This window comes from Myiozetetes cayanensis, unplaced genomic scaffold (assembly GCF_022539395.1).
Source record: "Myiozetetes cayanensis isolate MyiCay16 unplaced genomic scaffold, myiCay2020 scf28, whole genome shotgun sequence".
Classification (NCBI taxonomy): domain Eukaryota; kingdom Metazoa; phylum Chordata; class Aves; order Passeriformes; family Tyrannidae; genus Myiozetetes; species Myiozetetes cayanensis.
Window position 1 is genome coordinate 7,220,447 of NW_026087499.1, and position 18,353 is coordinate 7,238,799.

The following is an 18,353-nucleotide window of genomic DNA, read 5'->3' on the forward strand; positions in this document are numbered from 1 at the left end:
AATCCGACCTGTTTACTACCACATTTTATCTGAAGAGCTTTTAATCTGTTACAAACAACCACCCTCAGCTGAGGGGTGAAGTGGAAACTAAAAGGTTCATCCAAACGGCTTTAAAAATTAATTCCACCCTACGACATTTTAAAACACACATGTGCTTGAAGTTAACTCAGAGGGGAAAACAGACACAGCCATTCCTGGAAAGGCAAGGAATCCTCCCCTTTCTGAGTGCTGGCAGGCAGAGCAGCAGGTGCAAAGTGCAGATGTAGAGAGGCAGCCAAGAGCAGCACTCACCTCGTTAAGGCCCTGCGGGATTCGAGTTCGGAAGATGCGGCTGAGGCAGAAACAGGGGAGACCGGAGGCTGCAGGGCAGAAAATCTGTTCAGACTTGTGGCACTTGGTCGCAAGGAGTCTGGGGATTGTAAAGAACAGAGCAGAGCGACACGGTCAGGAGCGATGACACCTCAGCACCACACGGTGACAGCAGCTGGGTGTGCAGGGAAAGGGCTGGTCCTGCCCTGCTTCAGCCCTGGGTGTCGGGAGGGCACACAGGGAGGGCTGGAGATTGAGGGGAGACCCCTCAGGGTCTGCAGCTCCTCCCGAGGGGCAGCTCTGATCTCTGCTCTCTGGGAGCAGGGACAGCACCCAGGGAAGGGCTGGAGCTGTGCCAGGGCAGGGTCAGGGTGGATCTCAGGAAAGGTTCTTCCCCCAGAGGGTGGTTGGCACTGAACAGGCTCCCCAGGGCAGTGGGCACAGCCCCAAGGCTGCCAGAGCTCCAGGAGGGTTTGGACAACGCTCTGAGGGACAGGGTGGGATTGTTGGGGTGTCTGGGCAGGGCCAGGGGTTGGACTGGATGATCCCTGTGGGTCCCTTCCAGCTCAGGATGTTCTGTGATTCTGTGGACACGTGGCCTGGGACATGGGCTGAGGAGCTGGACATGGACAGCTGATCCCAAGTGGAGCAGGATCTCCCTGACCTTCTCCACCCCAGAAGGTGTCCCTGCCCATGGCAGGGCATGGAAGGAGAGGAGCTTTCAGGTCCCTCCCAACCCAACCCATTCTGGGAGTCTGTGATTTATGGACAGAAACAGCCCTGTCCTTCAGTTGAAGAGGTTTAGCTGCAGCCCTGGGGTGCACAGGAGGGCAAACTGTCCTGGCAATAGGCTGGGACATTGGGGTGTTTTGTGCAGGGCCAGGAGTTGGACTTGGATGATCCCTGTGGGTCCCTTCCAGCTCAGGACATTCCACGATTTTGTGGTTCTGAGAACCCCACCCAGACCTGCCCTCTGGCAGCAAAGCCCAGGGTGAGGATCCATCCCAACTTACCCATCTCGCTTGCCTTGGCTCCACCACTGCTGCCCTTCCCCCAGCTGCCCAACTGGGCTTTAGGCACGAGCTGAATCTTCTCATCTATTGTGGGCTGCAAAACACACCAGGACGGGCCATTACAAGGGCAAATCGCAGAGTTTCATTACAAATGGGGTATTTTTTGGCAACAATCCCTGTTCTGTGAACACCAAAATACTCTTTAACACATTTTTGGAAGACCAAACCCTGGCCAAGAACAGAGGACACCAACAACAAAGGGCATCACAAAGAGCCTCTCCCAAAGGTCAGTGAGGAACACTCCAAGTGACATTCCAGTGAGCAGGAGCTGCTTCTTGCTGGGAGTTCTGAAGCTCAGTAAGGTGGAAAAGCTCAGTGTATCAGACACTGAAAGATGTTCAGTTTGTTTGTGATGTGCAAACCACTTCCACTGTCCATTCAACCCTCCAGTCATGGCTTGGGGGGGGATCTGAAGGGCAACAGAATCCAGAGGGCGAGGACAACAACAGGGCACAGAACTGGAGGTAAGAAGTGTCTGACAAGGAGAGAACATTTTACAGTGCTCAGTGAGTGAATTTATTGACCAGGAGGTTGTGACCTCACAGATCTCTGGTGAGCTCCTCTCTCCTTCCAACAAAGCAGCTGCTGTGGAACCAGCTCCATTGGTATGGAAGGGAGGAGAAAGGCTTTCCTCAGGTGAAAAGCCCAGGCAGAACAGGCTGAATCTCTCCTGCTAATGAAGATTTGGAGGCTGTTTTCTGAACTTCCAGAAGGAACAAACTGATTGAATTTGCAGGAGGGCTGCAGTCTGTCCAGGTCCTGGTTTACAGCTTCGCAGGAATTCAGGCACTGAGTGTAAAATTCAGGGAGAGTGACATTTAGTGGGACAGGGGAACGTTTAGGAGTCACCTGATTTATGTGAAGGTTGGAGTTCTCCTTGGTGAGAAAACCCAGACCTGTTCTGAAGATTAAAAAAGGAGAAATCTCCAACTCCCCTAAACCTTCAGCCTGACAAAATGTCCCAAACCCACCACTCTGATGGTGAAATAACAGGAAGATGCTCATCTGGAGGATGGCTGTCAAAGTTTACCACGTACTGGGGGATGCAACCAGGCCACACAAGTCCAGAAACACTGAAAGGAGACACAACTCTTCCCATTCCCCCTGATCCTTTCAATCCTGGAGCGGTGCCACCTGTGACTCGTCAGATTGGATGCAGCCTCCTCCTTTTATGGAGGAGCAGTGTCAGAACAGGGTCCTGAGAACTTGAGGCAGCCAAGAAATTCCCTCAGACGGGTGTTTGAGACCCCTCAGTGACAGCCAGTGAGGTGCTGCATCCCCACCTCGCATGTCCTCACGTGAGACACCCTGACTCACTTCTCGTGGCTGAATGAAATGCAGATTTTCCAACTAGAAGGACTTGTGGGTGATCAAAAGGACACTGTGAACCTGAGGAAGAATGTCTGCACAATCCTCTCCCTCAGAACAAACAGAACAGGAACACCCAGAAGATAACAGAGCCTTCCCTTGTGCTTTATTTATGCTCAGTGTTAACTCTGGGGATTGAAAACATCCCAGCCCCAAGTTCTGCCCTGTACACGCTGTCCCAGTCTCTCCTGGAGGGCACATCCAGTAAGGCAAGACCTTGGCATTTTCACTGCTCTGAAGGAGCCCTGTGCTGGCACCTACCTTGGTGATTTTAAGGAACTTGGTGGGGTCCAGCACTCTGCTGTTCTTTGCCCCCTGCACAGTGTTCCAACCGCCTTCATCCACCCGTGGGACACCTGCAGGCAACAAACACTCAGCTCAGCCCACTGCTCCAGGCTCCAAGGAGAGGGACCAACCTGGCACATCCCTGCACATCAGGAACATCTTTTGCAGCCTTTCTTCAGCTGAGATGACACAACCAGCCTGCCTGGCTTTATTCTTCCAAACAGCCTTGCCTGAAAGCTCTCAGTGCTTTAAGGGCTGGTGTTGGTAGGGGCTGTTCCTGGTTGGATCTCCAGCTGTGGATGTTGTGTGCTCACAGCTCATGGAAGGAGCAGCTGAAATGCCTTCCCTGACCACACTTGCTCCACACATTTCAGCAGTGCCTGGTCTGACAAAGAACCCCTTGGGCACTCCCAGGTTCCTCACCTTCTCCTGAGGTCACTTTTAGGATAATTAAACCAAAACCTACACGTATTTTCTTTATTCTCTGTTTTCACAGCACTTTCACTTGACCATCCTCAGCACTAAAGAATCCCTGAGGTGACTTTCCCCTTGCCCTGCTCTGTCCCAGGGCTCATTTTCCCAGTCACTCCAAGTTCATCTTAAGCAGTGCCAGGCCCAAGGGCCAGGAGCAGTTTAAGGTAAAGCCAAGACACTCCTTCATGCACAGTCAGCACCTCACACAAGTCTAACAGCTGAACACAACATGGGTTACTCTCCAAATTAAGTGCTATTCCCTTGAAATGAGACTCTGGTGCATGAGAATGGATGGCAAATCTGACTCCTATGTAATAACTCGTTTCCCAGACTCCTGGCAGCCTGTCACAAATCAAACAGGCTTTGCATGAATGGAAAACTCCAGCACTGTTGGCTTGTGCTTGGCTCTTTCCACCCACGGGATTTGCCCCTGAAAAATCCCCACAGCCAATCCAAGGCAAGTCTGTTCCCTTTCTCTGCCACAATCAGACCTCAATTCCCTTTGCTTGTTACATTTAGGAATAAACCAAACCCAAGGGGTTGTTCTCTTTTCTGTGGGATTCCCTCTGTGGCCACTGGATGTGAAATGAGCAGCCAACGTGGCTTTTCCTTTACCTGGTCTCCTCTTGTCTTTGGTCATGAGTTGTTGTACTTTCCTCTGTTCTTCCTGCTCTTCAATCTTGGCTTCCTTATGGATCTGCTCGATGGTCTTGGGGCCCTGGTCTGCTCTCCTGGACACCCAGTTGCACTGGGGAAGAGGCAAATGTGCTCAGGGAAACTTCCAGGGAATTCAGGTATCACAAACAAGGCCTAATCCTCCCACCCTTGTCACATCTCAGAGGGGCTGGGGAGATTCTGTGGAGCTGGGACAGTTTGGGGACGTGGTTACTGCAGCACCAGAGGCCAAAGTGATGTACTCTGGTACAGAGACTGCTGGGGAATGGGGGCTGAGGTGAAGACCTGACTGAATTCAAGCCATGTGAACCCCCAGCAGCTGCACATTCCCAGCTTCCCACTCCTTCTAAGTTCAGAGCAAAGAGAAGGACTAGAGGGAGGCTGCTGTCACTCTCTGGTTATGACTGACACACTTATTGGGGCCTTTCCTCCGAGCTTGAGGGAAAAAATGAAACCCTGAAAATAAAAAAAACAAGCAAGAAGCGGCTGATTTTATGTGGAGCTGGTGCTTTGCCACTCCAGGGATGGTGATGGCTGAGACAGGAATCCTGCAGAGAGAGGTGCAGCTGCCTCTGCACAGAACATCTGCCCTGCTGATGTGTCCATTCAGCAGTGCCCAGCCCCTTCCAGGCCTGGAATAACCAGACTGGCCTTATCCTGCTACAGCCTCATCCCAGCTCTGGGGGGAATTATGGGCCCTGCAGCCAAAGCAGTGACTGCAGCCTCCAAAGAACCCAAAGTAGGTCCAAACCAGCTGTTTGGGGTCTGAGCAAGCCCCTCCCAGGCCTTTGGTTGGGCTGTCTGGTGGCCAAGTCCGAGCTCCACCGGTTGCTCTGAGGGGAGGGGAACGGGAAGTGCTGGAATTTGTACCACACACAGTCACATCTTCACCCTGCACTGCACTCGTACTGACCACCCTTAGGGCACAGGAGAGACTTCCTGTCCTTGAACAGTCAGATTTTTGGGAGAAGGAGCACAGATCTCCCCTAACATCCCATGCTGTAAATCCCTGCTCTTGCATGAGAGCTCTTCCAGCCCAGACATGCAGGGGAACACGACAGGCTGGGAGAGCTGGGGGGGCTCACCTGGAGAAGAGAAGGCTCTGAGGAGACCTGAGAGCCCCTTGCAGGGCCTAAAGAAGCTCCAGGAGAGCTGGAGAGGGACAAGGGATGGAGGGACAGGACACAGGGAATGGCTTCCCACTGCCAGAGGGCAGGGATAGATGGGAGATTGGGAAGAAATCCTTCCCTGGGAGGGTGGGCAGGCCCTGGCACAGGGTGCCCAGAGAAGCTGTGGCTGCCCCAGCCCTGGAAGTGTCCAAGGCCAGGCTGGACAGGGCTTGGAACAACCTGGGCTGGTGGGAGGTGTCCCTGCCCATGGCAGGGGGTGGTGCTGGATGAGCTTTAATGTCCCTCCAACCCAAACCATTCCAGGATTCCATGAGTCAGTGTAGCTGGTACCTACCAGCCTTAGGTCTATCACATCCTGGAGCATGAACCGAATCCTGGAGGAGGTTTTCCTCTCTTTCACAATCTTCTCCATCTGATTAAAATACTGGTCCATGCGGGGCTGCACCAGAAAAACATCATCATCAGTGTGGTGTGGAGGAAAATGAAAACACTCCTTCAGGGGGAGTCATTCCTGGGGACACTGAGCTGCTCCCCAGAGAGGTGAGTGCTGGGTCTTGTACACCCCTTCCAGGTGGGATTTGAGGGTGCACAGGGTGGGATGTGCAGGCAGTGAGGCCCAAGTGTGAGGGCGCACACCCTCCCTGTGTTTTTAATTACCCAAACAATCATCACCCTCTGTATGTGCACAGTAAACATTACATCCATTACCAACATATCTCAATTCTTCCTCCTTCCCCTGTGCTCACCCCAGCCCAAGAAAAAGTGGCTCAGGAAACTAAATGGGTACAAAGCTGACCCTGGTCACACCATTCCATGGTTCACCCCCAGCTGTCTGAGCTGGGCCAACTAAGACATGAAACTGTATCATTAGAGGAGCCTCTGCTGGGTCTAAATTTGGCTCATCAGGCTCCAAAAAGCCTTTTTCCCAGATGACGGCTCAGGCTGTTTTAATCAAAGACTTTCAGGGCAGTTTTCTAAAGTGTTTCCCATTCCCTTCACTAAAAACCTTGTCTTTGTAGTTAAACAAACAAGAAAAACCTCATTAAAATTTGGTTCTGGCCTTGCTTTGGAAAGTTCCAGCTCTGAGAGCAAATGTTTCCAAAGTTAGGAATGACAGGGAAATATTTCCAGTGGCCTTTGTTCAGAAGTTTTAATTACAAGGATGAGTAACACTTCAGCTTCAATAAAAACACGTGGTAAAATGTCTACCCCATCAACAAGGATTCTCAGTCTTGGCAGAAATAAGAGATCCCAAAGACAGGACACGGCATCTGGAATAACTCCCTTGCTCTGCTGGGCCACAGCTCGAGGGTCCAGGATCAGACAGAGCCCCACAATGTTGGCTTTTACAGCACTCAAAAACACCAGAACAGCATCCAGGCCTCATCCAGCCTGACCTCAGACACAAGTCAGACCCTGTTTTCTTCCCAGAGCACACAGAGAAACTGAATTCCTGCTTCTGGCACTGTCAGTAACAGAGCTGTGTTCACAGCACAGGGGATTGGGGACAAACCTCACTGTTTTGGTCAAAGCTCAAAGAACACTTTGGGGAACACTTCCCTTTAAGGCTCAGGATTGATCCACCACGATCCCTGAGATCCAGCACGTGGAGAGGGAACTCCCTGCCCGGGGCAGCTGAGCACAATTAGCTCCGTTTGTTTGCAGAGCTGAGTCCCACTGATTTCTGGCAAAACCCTCGAGGTTTTCATCCCAAGCCTGGTTTTTGCAAAGGAGAAGCAGATTGTGCCAAGAGAAGCTCCTGGAGTGTGTGTAATGCTCCATGCCACGGATCCATGTGCTGGAAGATGGGGAGGAGGGCAGGGGAGTGCTGCTGTTACAGAGCAGCTGCCCCAGCCAGCACAGCTGGAGACAAGGATGATGCAAAATAAAGGCACCCCCAAGGGTCAGGTCGGGGTTTGGACCAGTTAACGAGAGTGTTTTAGATTTAAACTGAACAACACAATTAAGGGGAGGATTTTGTAGGTAACATAAACCTTCAGTGGTGCAGAAACAACTCTCAAGTATTAATGTTTTGGGAACTACAACTAAAGAGGCACATCCCATTTGGAAAATGTAAGTATTGAGCACTTCTGGACCGTGTGTTAGGATGAAACCTTTGGAAACAACAACTGGAGAGCGCTGTTGGAAACGACACAGAATCTATTACAGAGCAGGGAGCGAGGCCAGGCCATGACGAAACAGCCACAGCAGAGTGGATAAATTCCTCACGCTGCCTGGAAATTCCTGAAGGAAAACCAAATCCTCAGACAAAAACACCCCACACCCATCTTCCCAGCCCTGCCCAGGGAGCCTCATCCCTCTCTGCTGCTCCTGCCCCACCTTTGCCTTCTCGAAGTCCAGGTCCTTGCCGATGGTCGTGAGCAGGCGGCAAAGGCACTCGAGGGACTCCTCGTCGTGGTTCTTGAGCAGCTTCACCACACAGTCGTGCATGATGGCCTCTGTCAGCATCTTCAGCTTGAACAGCTCCCCAATGAACTTGATATTGCCGATGGATCTCCGCCGGGCTTTGTCCTTGGCCTCCTCCAGCTCGTCGTGGAGCCGCGTCTTCTCCTCTGGCTGCGAAACGGGAGAACAGCCCTGTAAAACCCCGTGCCCAGAGCACAGAACTCTGCAGAAGAGCCACTCTGAAGTGGCTGTTTACTCTTCTTCTCCTAAAGCCCGGGAGGATGCTGGTAAAAACCTGCCATCACGGCAAATATTTTTTATTATCCTCAGCCACAGTGAGAGAATGAAACTCTCCGCTCCAAAACTCCCCCCTGAACCGACTGCTGTCTCAAAAGGAAGTGATTTTCTGAGTGAGCTCTGAGATTTATGGGGAAAAATACCACTTACAGTGGTGGCAGCTTCGAGTTCTTTCTGCTTCTTTTCAAAGACGTCGTCGTCAGCCTTGTCCTTTTCAAATTCCTTCTGGCAGCGATTTAACAGCAACTTGCGGAAGTTCACTGTGCTCCCAGGTTTGTCTGCCATGGGCACTTTCAGCTGCAGGGGAAGGAAGGAAAACATCAGCAGAAATTGGGATGAACTCCATGGAGGAGTGAAGTTCCTGTAAGCCACCCCTAACATTTTATTGTGCTCTTCACCCCGAGCCCCAGCGCTCCAGGAGGCTGGGGAAGCGAAGCCTCACGTCACCATTTCCAGTGGGGTTTTGCACTGCAGATGTAAAGTCACACTCCAAACTTGGCTGACGCCACCTCCGCCCGGGGATGGATCACATTTCCATCCACAGGATCCCTCAGAAACACCCACTGCTTAAAAACACTCCTCTCATGTGCTGAAGGCTCGAGCCTCCGCTGCAGGAAAAGGGGTTATTTTGTCCCAAATTCACCATCTGGGAATGGTGACAGCCTGGCTTGGCACCTTGGGCTCCCTTGGAAACGAGAGACTCTGATGGGTGGGCAGGCCCTGGCACAGGTTGGGCAGAGAAGCTGTGGCTGTCCCATCCCTGGGAGTGTCCAAGGCCAGGTTGGAGCAACCTGGGTTGGTGGGAGCTGTCCCTGCCCGTGGCAGGGGGTGGGATGGGATGGGCTTTAAGGTCCCTCCCAACCCAACCCACCCTGGGATTCCATGGGATGATTCTGTGAATCCCCTGCAAACCAGCAGCACGAGGGCTGGGTCTGAAGGAAGACCCAGTCCTGACTACACTCAGGATCTGTGCTGCAATCTTCCCTTTGCACGTGGACATGATAAAATGGGAATGGATTTTTCTTTCTTGTTGGAAAAAAAAAGAATTAAAGGCTGTTTCTAGTCCTTCTTAACTGCACAAATATTAAAACTAATTCATTCATCCCTCCTACGGTGTGCCTTATGAAATCTAACTGCTTCCAGGGTTAAATAATTATTAAAATGAATACTGTTAATTGGCATTTGAAGCCACATTACGCCTTCCTCACTCTCTCTTCCTGCAGATCTTACACCCAACTGCTCCCCCAAATTAGAAGACACCCACCAAGCCGAGCATCCCTACACAAAAGCACCCTGAAGCCCCAAAGGCACAGAGACAGAGACATACTTGATGTTTCCAACCCAGATTTTCCCAGGATTAACCCAATGAGGTGTAAAAAAGCACAGGTGGGACTGGATGAGCTTTTAAACCCAAACCACTCCATGATTCCCTGAACTTCCCCAACGTGACTCGTCACATCTCGTGACCAGGCAGAGCGAGGAGTCCTCAGCTCCAAACCTGCCACCCCAGGCAGGGCCAGCAACCCAAAATGCAGCATTAATTATTCCCATTTACAGTCAGAAAGGGACAGTTAAGTGCCTGTCCCCAGCTGGTGTCCCTGCCCAGCAGCTCAAGGGCTCACCGGGCGGCTCTTACCGTCACCAGGCACCGGCACATGTTGGCGTAGGCCACGGAGAAGCTGGGCTCGTCGATGGCCTTCTCAAAGACCAGGTCAATGACTCCCTTCAGCCTCTCCTCCGTGTCCACCGTCAGGTCTGTCACCTGCTTCATCAGCTGGTTGAACATCTGGGGCGTCAGCTTGTTCAAGATGCTTCGTACCTTGCGGAACAGCTCCTGCACGACACAAAACCTGCCACTTCAGGCACAAAGGGCCTTCCAGGAACGAGCCGGGGTGCAGCTCCCAGGGAAGGGAATGCAGTGTCCCACGGGAATGCCTGGGAAGCTGAGTTACACACCACAGGTTTCTGCACAGCCCAGCCCCAGTTCTCACTTTGGCTACCCAAGGCCAAGGCTGTGGGGAAGGATTTTTGGAAACTCCCAAGAGATTTTTTTCAAGTGCAACAGAGACACAAAGCCCTTCCTGTCAGAAGTGCTTTTCTTGATATCAATTTAATCCATGAGATAGAAATTAACAGGAAGCAGCCTCTGACTCCTTCAACCACTTCTCCTCCATCAAGGTTAAGGCATTTTGTTAAGGCATTTTTTGTTAAGGCTTTTTTTTTCCTGTCCAGGATGATAATTAGGACAATGCTACCATTAGCTCCAAGAGCAGAATTCCAGTGTCTTTCCAGACCATCCTAACTTACACTACAAATTACAAGCCTGACCACCAGACAAACACTCCTGCCCAGAGTGACTGTCCCACAGAGAAGAGGAGGGGGAGAAGGACAGAGGGAGCTTCAGATGGTGCTTGTTGGGCTGGGCAGGACCAGCTGAGGGATTTTACAGAGGAACCTCAGTCTTGGTGAAGTTCAGAGCAGAAACATGGCCTGAAAGGGGATGAAAAGCAAGTTCTGTGCTGGAAGTGTGAGGCTGTTTGCTTTAGGATGGAGACAGAAATATTCCAGTAAAACAGCAACAGAAAAGCAATCCTGGAAGAGAGGTAGTAGGTTGTCTGGTGTTCCCAGTTTAACATACAGGACTGGCATTTAAACTCCAGGTCAAGGATAAACACACGAAAAATGCCATCAAGGGAGGGGAAAAGCTGGGATTCCACCTGGCATTCCTTGCCCTTTTTCAGTGTGTGACACCAGGGTGAGGGCAGGTTACCACCCTGGCCCTGGGGCAGGGTGCTGCACCCTCAGCTGTGCCCACCAAAGCTCTCACCTGGGTTTTGACATTTTCCGGGTCCTCGGTTTGGTTTTCCCTCTTCAGGCTCGGCTTCCAGGCGTTCTCCGCCTTCTTCAGGTGGACATCCTCCTTCACACACACAGTGATGATCTTCCTGGGCTCCCTCCTCTGGCCCGGCTGAGATCTCCTCGGTCCAACATTCAACAACTAGGACAAAAACAGCCCTTGTTATATCCCCTTTTAAACTCCCTCCTGGATAACTCACGCTGGGCTCACGTCAACACCCGCTGCCGGCACCACCGACCACCAGCAACTCCTCTGGGACTCCGAGGAGTCCCTCCAACCCAACACACCCCTCCAGGGTGGTCAGAGGGCACATGGAGACACCGAACACGCTTCTCTCGGGCAGCTTTCCCCAGACCAGGCAGGGGCTGACGCTGCCCGCCCGACTCGGCGACGCTCCGGACGCTGCAGCGGGACAGGACTGAACCCAACGGGCCAACACGGCCTCTGGGAAATCAGGAACTGCAGAACTGAGACACCACAGCAAAGTGTGTGCAAGGACCAAGTCCTCACAGGTGAACTTCAAACGTGCCATGCCAGGCAATCAGACAATGATCATTTAGCATCTCTGTATTCTCGGCCAGAAACATCGAGTTTTATCGGCGATTGCTTCCAACAGAGCCATCCTGAGATGGGAGCTACATAAAACACTCTGGAGGAGCACCAGTGCAGCTCCTACCTTGTCTAAATGTGGCTCCTAACAGATGTAGGACAAAGTCTGTGTGGTTGTGGAACACAAGGCTTTGAAACCGCCCCAAGTGCCTCTGCAGTCCTGTGGAACACGACGCTCCTCCCGGACAAACCAGGCACAAAAACTGCCAAAACTGGGGACTTTTTCACCAGCTGTACAAGAGGTAGAGCACAAGACACCCCCAAGCCCCCTCTTCATCATCTGAGGGCTTCTCATTAAGGACTAAAGGTACGAGGTGCTGGCAGGACATTGTTCTCCCTCCACGTTCCTTCAGACTTCTGAGCTCATTTGTCAAGGTACAAATTAACCCAACAACAAAACTGTTGTCGAATCTGGTACTTCCCACAGCAGTAATTTATCTCCTCAGAGGGCAGCAGGCAGCCCCTCGTGGAGGATGGGCCGTTTCAAACACTGCTCTGCTTAACAAAGGGGTTCAACGAGCACCAGAGAGGCCAAACCATTGCAGTTATTCCAAGAGCTTCACTGAAGAGGAGGAAAAAGCCCTTGGTTGGTGCCTCTGATGTCATAGATCAGCCCCAAACCTGGGTTTGTGTTATTAAAAAGCAAAATCCTCCTTCAAGGCAGGAGTGGGATGTGGGAGTTGAACCACTTGCCTTTCATAAGGTAAGTGTGTGTGAATGAACTTGGTCACTGGCACTGCTGGAGCTCTTGTTTGGGCTTCAGTAACAGAGGAAGATGTCACAAGAAAACACCCTCATGCCACGACATGCTCTGCATGCCAAGGCAATGCCTGGGACAGGGCTACATGGAGCAGGGAGTCACCTTGCTGCCCCACCACCCAGGATGAGCCCTGTTAGATCCCCTGGCGCACGCACAGATAACCCAGCAGAACACTCCAACTCCTCGGGGCACGGCCGTAATTCACTGCATCTCTGAGGTTGGGAAAGATCTCCAAGGTCATCAAAGCCAACCCTCAGCTGCTTGGAAGGCAATCACACCAGCTGATTGCTCCTGAGAAATCAACAGTGGAACAAGACAGGGAGAACAGGGAGCCTTCACCAGCTTTTGTGTGTCAGGGACATTCCTAAAGCAGCCACTGATCCCTCCCTGCATCCCTCTCCACTCCCACCACCTTGGTCGACGCTGGAACGGCACAGAAAAGCCTGAGCACAGCCCCCCCTTCCCACCCCACCCCTGCTACTCCACCTGTTCACACAGCTCTGGCCATGCCACAAACGTGGAGAGAAGGAACTTCCCTCCAGCTGCAAAGCCAGACGGTAACGCAACATCAGCTCATCACACTCCTCCTGCCAGGCACGCACAGCCCGGAAAGCAGAGCCAGGCTGGGAGTGTGCCCTGCACATCCAAACCTTGCTGCCCCCAGGGACAGGGTGACCTGCAGCCACCCCACGTCCTGCACAGAGGCAGCTCTGGCTGAAGGACCCTCCAAGCGTGCCGGGTGTAACGCGCGGGGACGGAGCCGCAGAGGCCGCAGCCCCCTCGGAGACGGGTCCATGCAAATGTTCCCTTTTAGAGCAAAAGCCCTCCCTGAAGGAGGTGAGTGTGGGAAATCTGAGGGATGCACAGAGCACCTGTGCATCTCCTGAGTACCAGCCTGTCCCACATCACAACCTCCTCACATCCAGCTGCCGTCGGGACCAGACCTTTCAGTGCACCAACAGAACCAGGGCTTTTTTGACATTGTATGTTTTCATTTGTGAATAAGATCAGTTCAAACTGTTTGATTAGGTTTTGAATCAGTGAACAGAAGCTTCTTTTGCTGGTGTAATAAATAATACATGGATCAAACTTCCAACAGAAAAAAATCTGGGGTTTGGTTCCAGATGTAGATGGCAGCAAGTTCAAGAGATGCCTGGGCTCAGGCTTGGCCTCCTGTACCCCAGGCCATGTAAACAAAGATGGTACTGGGGCACCTGCACTGGGATAACCTTTCCCACCAATGGCATGGAGCAGTTACCAGGTGTTCCTGCATTAAATTCCATTACTTGTCTTCTGGATGAAGAGGGGGGAAAGGAAAGCAGAAAGAAAAGGGACAAGACTCCTGCAGAGGAGCCAAAGACTCAGAGCAGCACAGCCTGACCTGGTGCTCCCACTCAGACCACAAGTCATGGAAACGCTTTAAAACATCCAAGGAAGTAAAGAATCCCTTCTCCCTCTACAAGAGGCTTTGAAGGAGAAGACAAAATTGAGCTTCAATGCTGGGAGAGGCTCTGCCTTCCAAGAAGCACAAGAATTGAGGTGACTCGAGTTTGCATCACCTCTCAGGAAGGACAAAGCAGACTCCTCCTGCCACGGGCACAGGGATGGACCCATCCTTTCCTCTCCTCTCCAGTTTCTCTGTTTACATCTCCTCACCCAACGTCTCGCCTGCACCAAAAAGCCCTTCCAGCTGGATTCTGCTCCTGTGCAATTACACCCCCTGTGCCACCTGATGCAACATTTGTTAGTGCCAAAAAACACTCACACAACACGTTGAAGCGAAAAGAAGGAAATCAAGACAAAAGCCAAGGAAGCAACACAAAAGATTCTCAACGTGCCGGAAGCTGGTTAGCGCCGAGCTGCTCCACGTTATTTTGGGGCAAGGAAGAGGCAGTGGTTGGATGGATCATGGGCATGGCCTTGCAGAGGTGGGATGGCTGGGGACAGGCAGCACACGCAGGGTTTGCCATGCCAGGGGAAACGTCTGGGATTGCTGAGGGCTGAGCACCCCCTGATCCTACAACCGCCGGCGTCACAGGACAGGCTGGCCGAGCAAGGTCGCCTTCCAGCCCTCCTCCAGAACAAGGCAAGGAGAGGCTCTGCTCTGCAAAGGCGCAAATGTGAGATGTATGTTATGTGCTGAATGCTCCAAATGAACGGGGTAAGCGGGACTTACCTTTTCTCCCCCTTTCCACAGGTCTGCAAAGTGCAGACCCTCGCGGATCCCGCTCAGGCCAACGTCCCAGCATGCCCTCAGCTGGTGATGTCCCACCCACCACTGAAGACTGCCTAGAGGGGTACAATGCAAGTCTGGTTTCGGTTTTTTTTTAAACAAGGTTGCACCTTTTTGTAAAGTTTTCTGCCAGTCGTTCTTTATCAACAGCGGGCGTTGGGGGGAAAAGGCAACTCTACAAAAAGGTGCAAAGGCCGTGGGGAGAGGGGGGGATTTGGCTTACCCCTATCGGCAGGTTCCTCAATGGTGGGTGAGGCGAGACCAAGAGAGGGCATGCTGGGGGCCCGCACCGAGCCAGGGAGGGCAATCCAGGGTTGCTCTGCACTTTGCAGGCCTGCGGAGAGAGAAAGAGCGACAGCGACGTTACCGCGACGCCGGGCGGCTCGGGAGCCTCAGCACGGGACGGCAGAGAAGGCGCCTCAGGACAACCTGCAAGTCCTAAACGTGGGAAGCACTGTCGACCTCAGGAGGTTCTGTGGACCAGGTGGTGCTCAAGAGAAACCACAGCACCGAAGCTACTCCAGGACACCCCGGAACGAGGTGCCGGCCACGAGGCTGCTCCCGAACCAGAGATGTTACACTGAGTCAAATTCACCAGGTTTGACTCCTGGAAACCTGCACACTTGGAAGTCAGGGTGGTTCAGGGAACTCTTCTGAAACCAGCAGGTTTGAAAGACCAAGGATGGCTGTGTCATTAGACACATCTGGATGGATACACTGGATGTATCGTAAGAGATGAAAATCAATGACTGCCCCCAGTGGAGTCAGTGTCCGTCCTCCAGGGTGGCACATGCTGGGGGCACCTGTGCCCCAAGAAAAGAGATGGCAAAGGCAAGAGTGACGAAGTCTGAGAGGGATTTCAGGATGTGGGCACAGCCAGACACAGGGAAAAGACGAAAAAATGAAAGAAAAGGCAAGAAAACAAAGAATGAAGTGACCGCAGCCAACACATGGAAGCACAGACAAAGCAAGATCACACAGGCACTGTGTGCTTTTTTGGTGTTAGTGAAATCTGTTTGCTCTGTTGGTGTGTTTTGTGGCACAGCAGACGCCGGGTTGTTGTACGACGACGGCGCGACCGCACCCGCGACCGACGGGTCCTGGGCGGAAACATCTCCACCCCTCACACGGGGAAAGGGAAAGAGACCGAGCCAATACGTACCACTGACAAACATCCACCACGCTCTCTAATGTGCCTAAACCTCGTGAGCCCAGCAAACCTCACCCCTGCATTCATCCTGCCAAAACCAGAGCCACCGGCGCGGCGGGAGCGGCCCGAAAGCCTGAGGATGGACTTCATCGGTGTTAAGGCCAGTTTTTAAAGGAGCAAGGTGGGTGAACTCACACTTCCAGACACGTTTCTTCCCCCGGGGGCTTGCCTCCCAAAGTCAGCAAAGGCTGGGGTGAAGTCTGGGCCTCGTGGCAGGATCCGGGGGTCCAGGGTTCGCAGCGGCAATTTCGGCTGGTTGACCTGCACCGAGGAGCAGAGCACACAGACAGGGCTGCTCAGGGCTGCTCAGCTCCCAGAGGCCATGTCACCTCCAGGCCACCTCTGAGAAACCACAACAGGCACATTTAATATCCAAATTCAAGCTTTTAACGAACTGTGCAAGTTTAATGCATCCAGGCTTAACACTAAAAACGAGCATTGAATTTAAAATACATCTTCTGCAGGGGACTACTGAGGGAACAGGTGGAGTTCAGAAACACTTCAAGGCTGAGCAGGAATTATGGAGGATAAAACAGGCAACAACACGGGCCTGCCTTGGTTCAGGATGACAAAGGTGCCACCTTCCCTCAAACCAGTGGCTTTTGGGCTAAAAAGGCAAATGAGCAACCGAGCCAAGGGACTCAAACACAGACACAGCAGTGAGAAGCAATCACAGGGAACTACGAGGTGGATGAAACAACTTTGGGAACAAAGCTGTGTTTTACAATTTGCCTGGGTACAAAACTCAGAGTGGAAGTGTTTCTGCACAGGAGGATCACCTGGACCCTGCAATCTCAAGAGCAAGTTTAGTGGTACATGAAACCCAGTGAACTCCCCAGTTCTAATGTTAGCAGGAGGTGGTCTTGGTGTCAGCACTGAAATCCCAAGAGTTTCACTAAACCCAGACCTACAGCAGAGACAATCAGCTCTGGAACGAGGCTGCAGAGAAATCACAGCACTGCCTGGGAATCGAGGTATTAAAGATCTCTTCTTAGATCAGCTCATAAACAGTGACACAACTGCTTCAGATCAAAAAAAAGAGTTCACCCAAAAGCTTCTCTCTGCTTTTTAACCAGAGAACTGAGCTGACAGCAGCCACTGGCCTTGTCTGGACCCACAGCTCTTCATGGCTGCATCATTTTAAATTTTAATAACAGCCTGGTATAACTTAACTCAGATAAAGACCATTAAAAAACGCTTTGGTTTTAAATCATCAGTGCACTCTCATGAGGCACCAACACCTCTATGTGAAGAGCAGTGATGTGACCAATGACTTGCCCTTCCCACCAAAAGGCTGCAAGCACAAGACATGCACCAGGGATCTCTGTTTCCAGCAAGGCCTGCACGTACCTGTTTTATGGGCTCTCCTCTCACCTTGTCGAGCACCACGTCGCTGATGGGAGGGAGCCCCTCCGGCCTCTGGATACAGGCGGGCATGAACTGGATATCCAGCAGGAATTCCCGGTCGTACTGCTTCTTCCCCTCCGGGTCCAGGGGCTTCCACTGCTCTATAGGGAGAGAAAGGCCCTGAGATTCCCAGGAGACAGGCGTGGCTCCGGTAAATCCGGAGGGAAGAGGCTGCATGGCTGCCGGGGAAATTGTGATTTATTTCCCATGTGAGGAGGGGAATATCCACGGCATTAAAGGGGCATAAACAATGGGGAGTGGAGAGCCACGTCCAGAGCAACCACACGTGGAGCTGGGCGCTAATTCCAGTTCTAACCCACGTATCTAAAGCTCACTCTCCTGCGGGACACGGCGAAACAGGGACGATTGCCAGATTTTGGGTGAAAATGTAGAAGGTAAAGTGGTGTAAAAGGGAGTGATACACACAGAGTCAAGGGCAGAACTGCATGGAACAAAAACATCCTTTGGAAACGTGAAAACACGGAGCTGTGAACAAACCAGGCTGGAGATAATGGGGGAAACAAGAGAAAACACAACCACAGGCCACAACCTCTGAATTCCAATCTTCCACCCATTTTTTTGGAGGGTTTTCTGGGTGTGGAGAATCCTGCCTGGTGCAAACCACAACGTCAACCTACAAGGAAAATCAGCATCTGGTGGCCTGGACACGGGAGTCTCAGCACTGGCCACGCAGTTTGTTTGAAATTAGGGAAGAAAACATCTTTTATCTGAGGGAAAACACCTGTAGGAGGTGCTGCCTTTGGATCTCACTGATGCCAGAAGGCTCAGCATTTACCCAGCCCTTCAGGTACTTATTATTTCCTTATTTCACTCCCTGTCCATTGGCTTTGGGTCTCTGGGATCTCACCATCCACATCCTCACAGAGGCCACAAACAGGGACTTATTCCAACCATGGGTTTTAACAACTGTGAATGAAAATACACAGAAGTAATTAAAAATTTTGGCTCTTTGTGCAGTTTTATTTCTGCAGAGCTTTGGGATAGAGGGGAGCAGGAGTGGTTTGCCTGGCTAGCTGCATCCCAGCTGAAATTCCTGGTCTATCCACTGTGCCACACTGCCCATTTATCGTGGAAAAGCTCTGACAGCAACAACAAACAGTTTATGTGTAGTTTCCTTTTCCTGGAAAGTTGTCAGTGAGCTGTTTGAATGTGAAGACCAGCTGGGCAGTGTCACAGGAAGGATCCCCAGTGCAGGGAGAGACTGGGATCAAACACTCAATTCCTCCAAAGGGCAAAAAT

At 52.0% G+C, this 18,353-nt stretch overlaps 1 protein-coding gene across 13 annotated transcripts in view; it reads right to left on the reverse strand.

Moving 5' to 3' along the window:
• The window catches only part of EIF4G3 (eukaryotic translation initiation factor 4 gamma 3), a 141,830-nt gene that overhangs the window by 16,278 nt on the left and 107,199 nt on the right, over nt 1-18,353 (reverse strand). For 12 of the 13 annotated variants that reach the window (XM_050322689.1, XM_050322688.1, XM_050322684.1 and 9 more), the window contains 12 exons: nt 17,037-17,194; nt 15,822-15,947; nt 14,700-14,810; nt 10,845-11,015; nt 9,654-9,851; nt 8,168-8,314; nt 7,655-7,891; nt 5,649-5,753; nt 4,125-4,257; nt 3,012-3,106; nt 1,323-1,416; nt 292-409 (listed from right to left, as the gene is read on the reverse strand). In XM_050322689.1, the coding sequence (XP_050178646.1) occupies nt 292-409; nt 1,323-1,416; nt 3,012-3,106; nt 4,125-4,257; nt 5,649-5,753; nt 7,655-7,891; nt 8,168-8,314; nt 9,654-9,851; nt 10,845-11,015; nt 14,700-14,810; nt 15,822-15,947; nt 17,037-17,194 (1,693 nt within the window). The remainder of the gene's footprint in view (nt 1-291; nt 410-1,322; nt 1,417-3,011; nt 3,107-4,124; nt 4,258-5,648; nt 5,754-7,654; nt 7,892-8,167; nt 8,315-9,653; nt 9,852-10,844; nt 11,016-14,699; nt 14,811-15,821; nt 15,948-17,036; nt 17,195-18,353) is intronic. The other variant, XM_050322679.1, reaches the window with a different exon arrangement.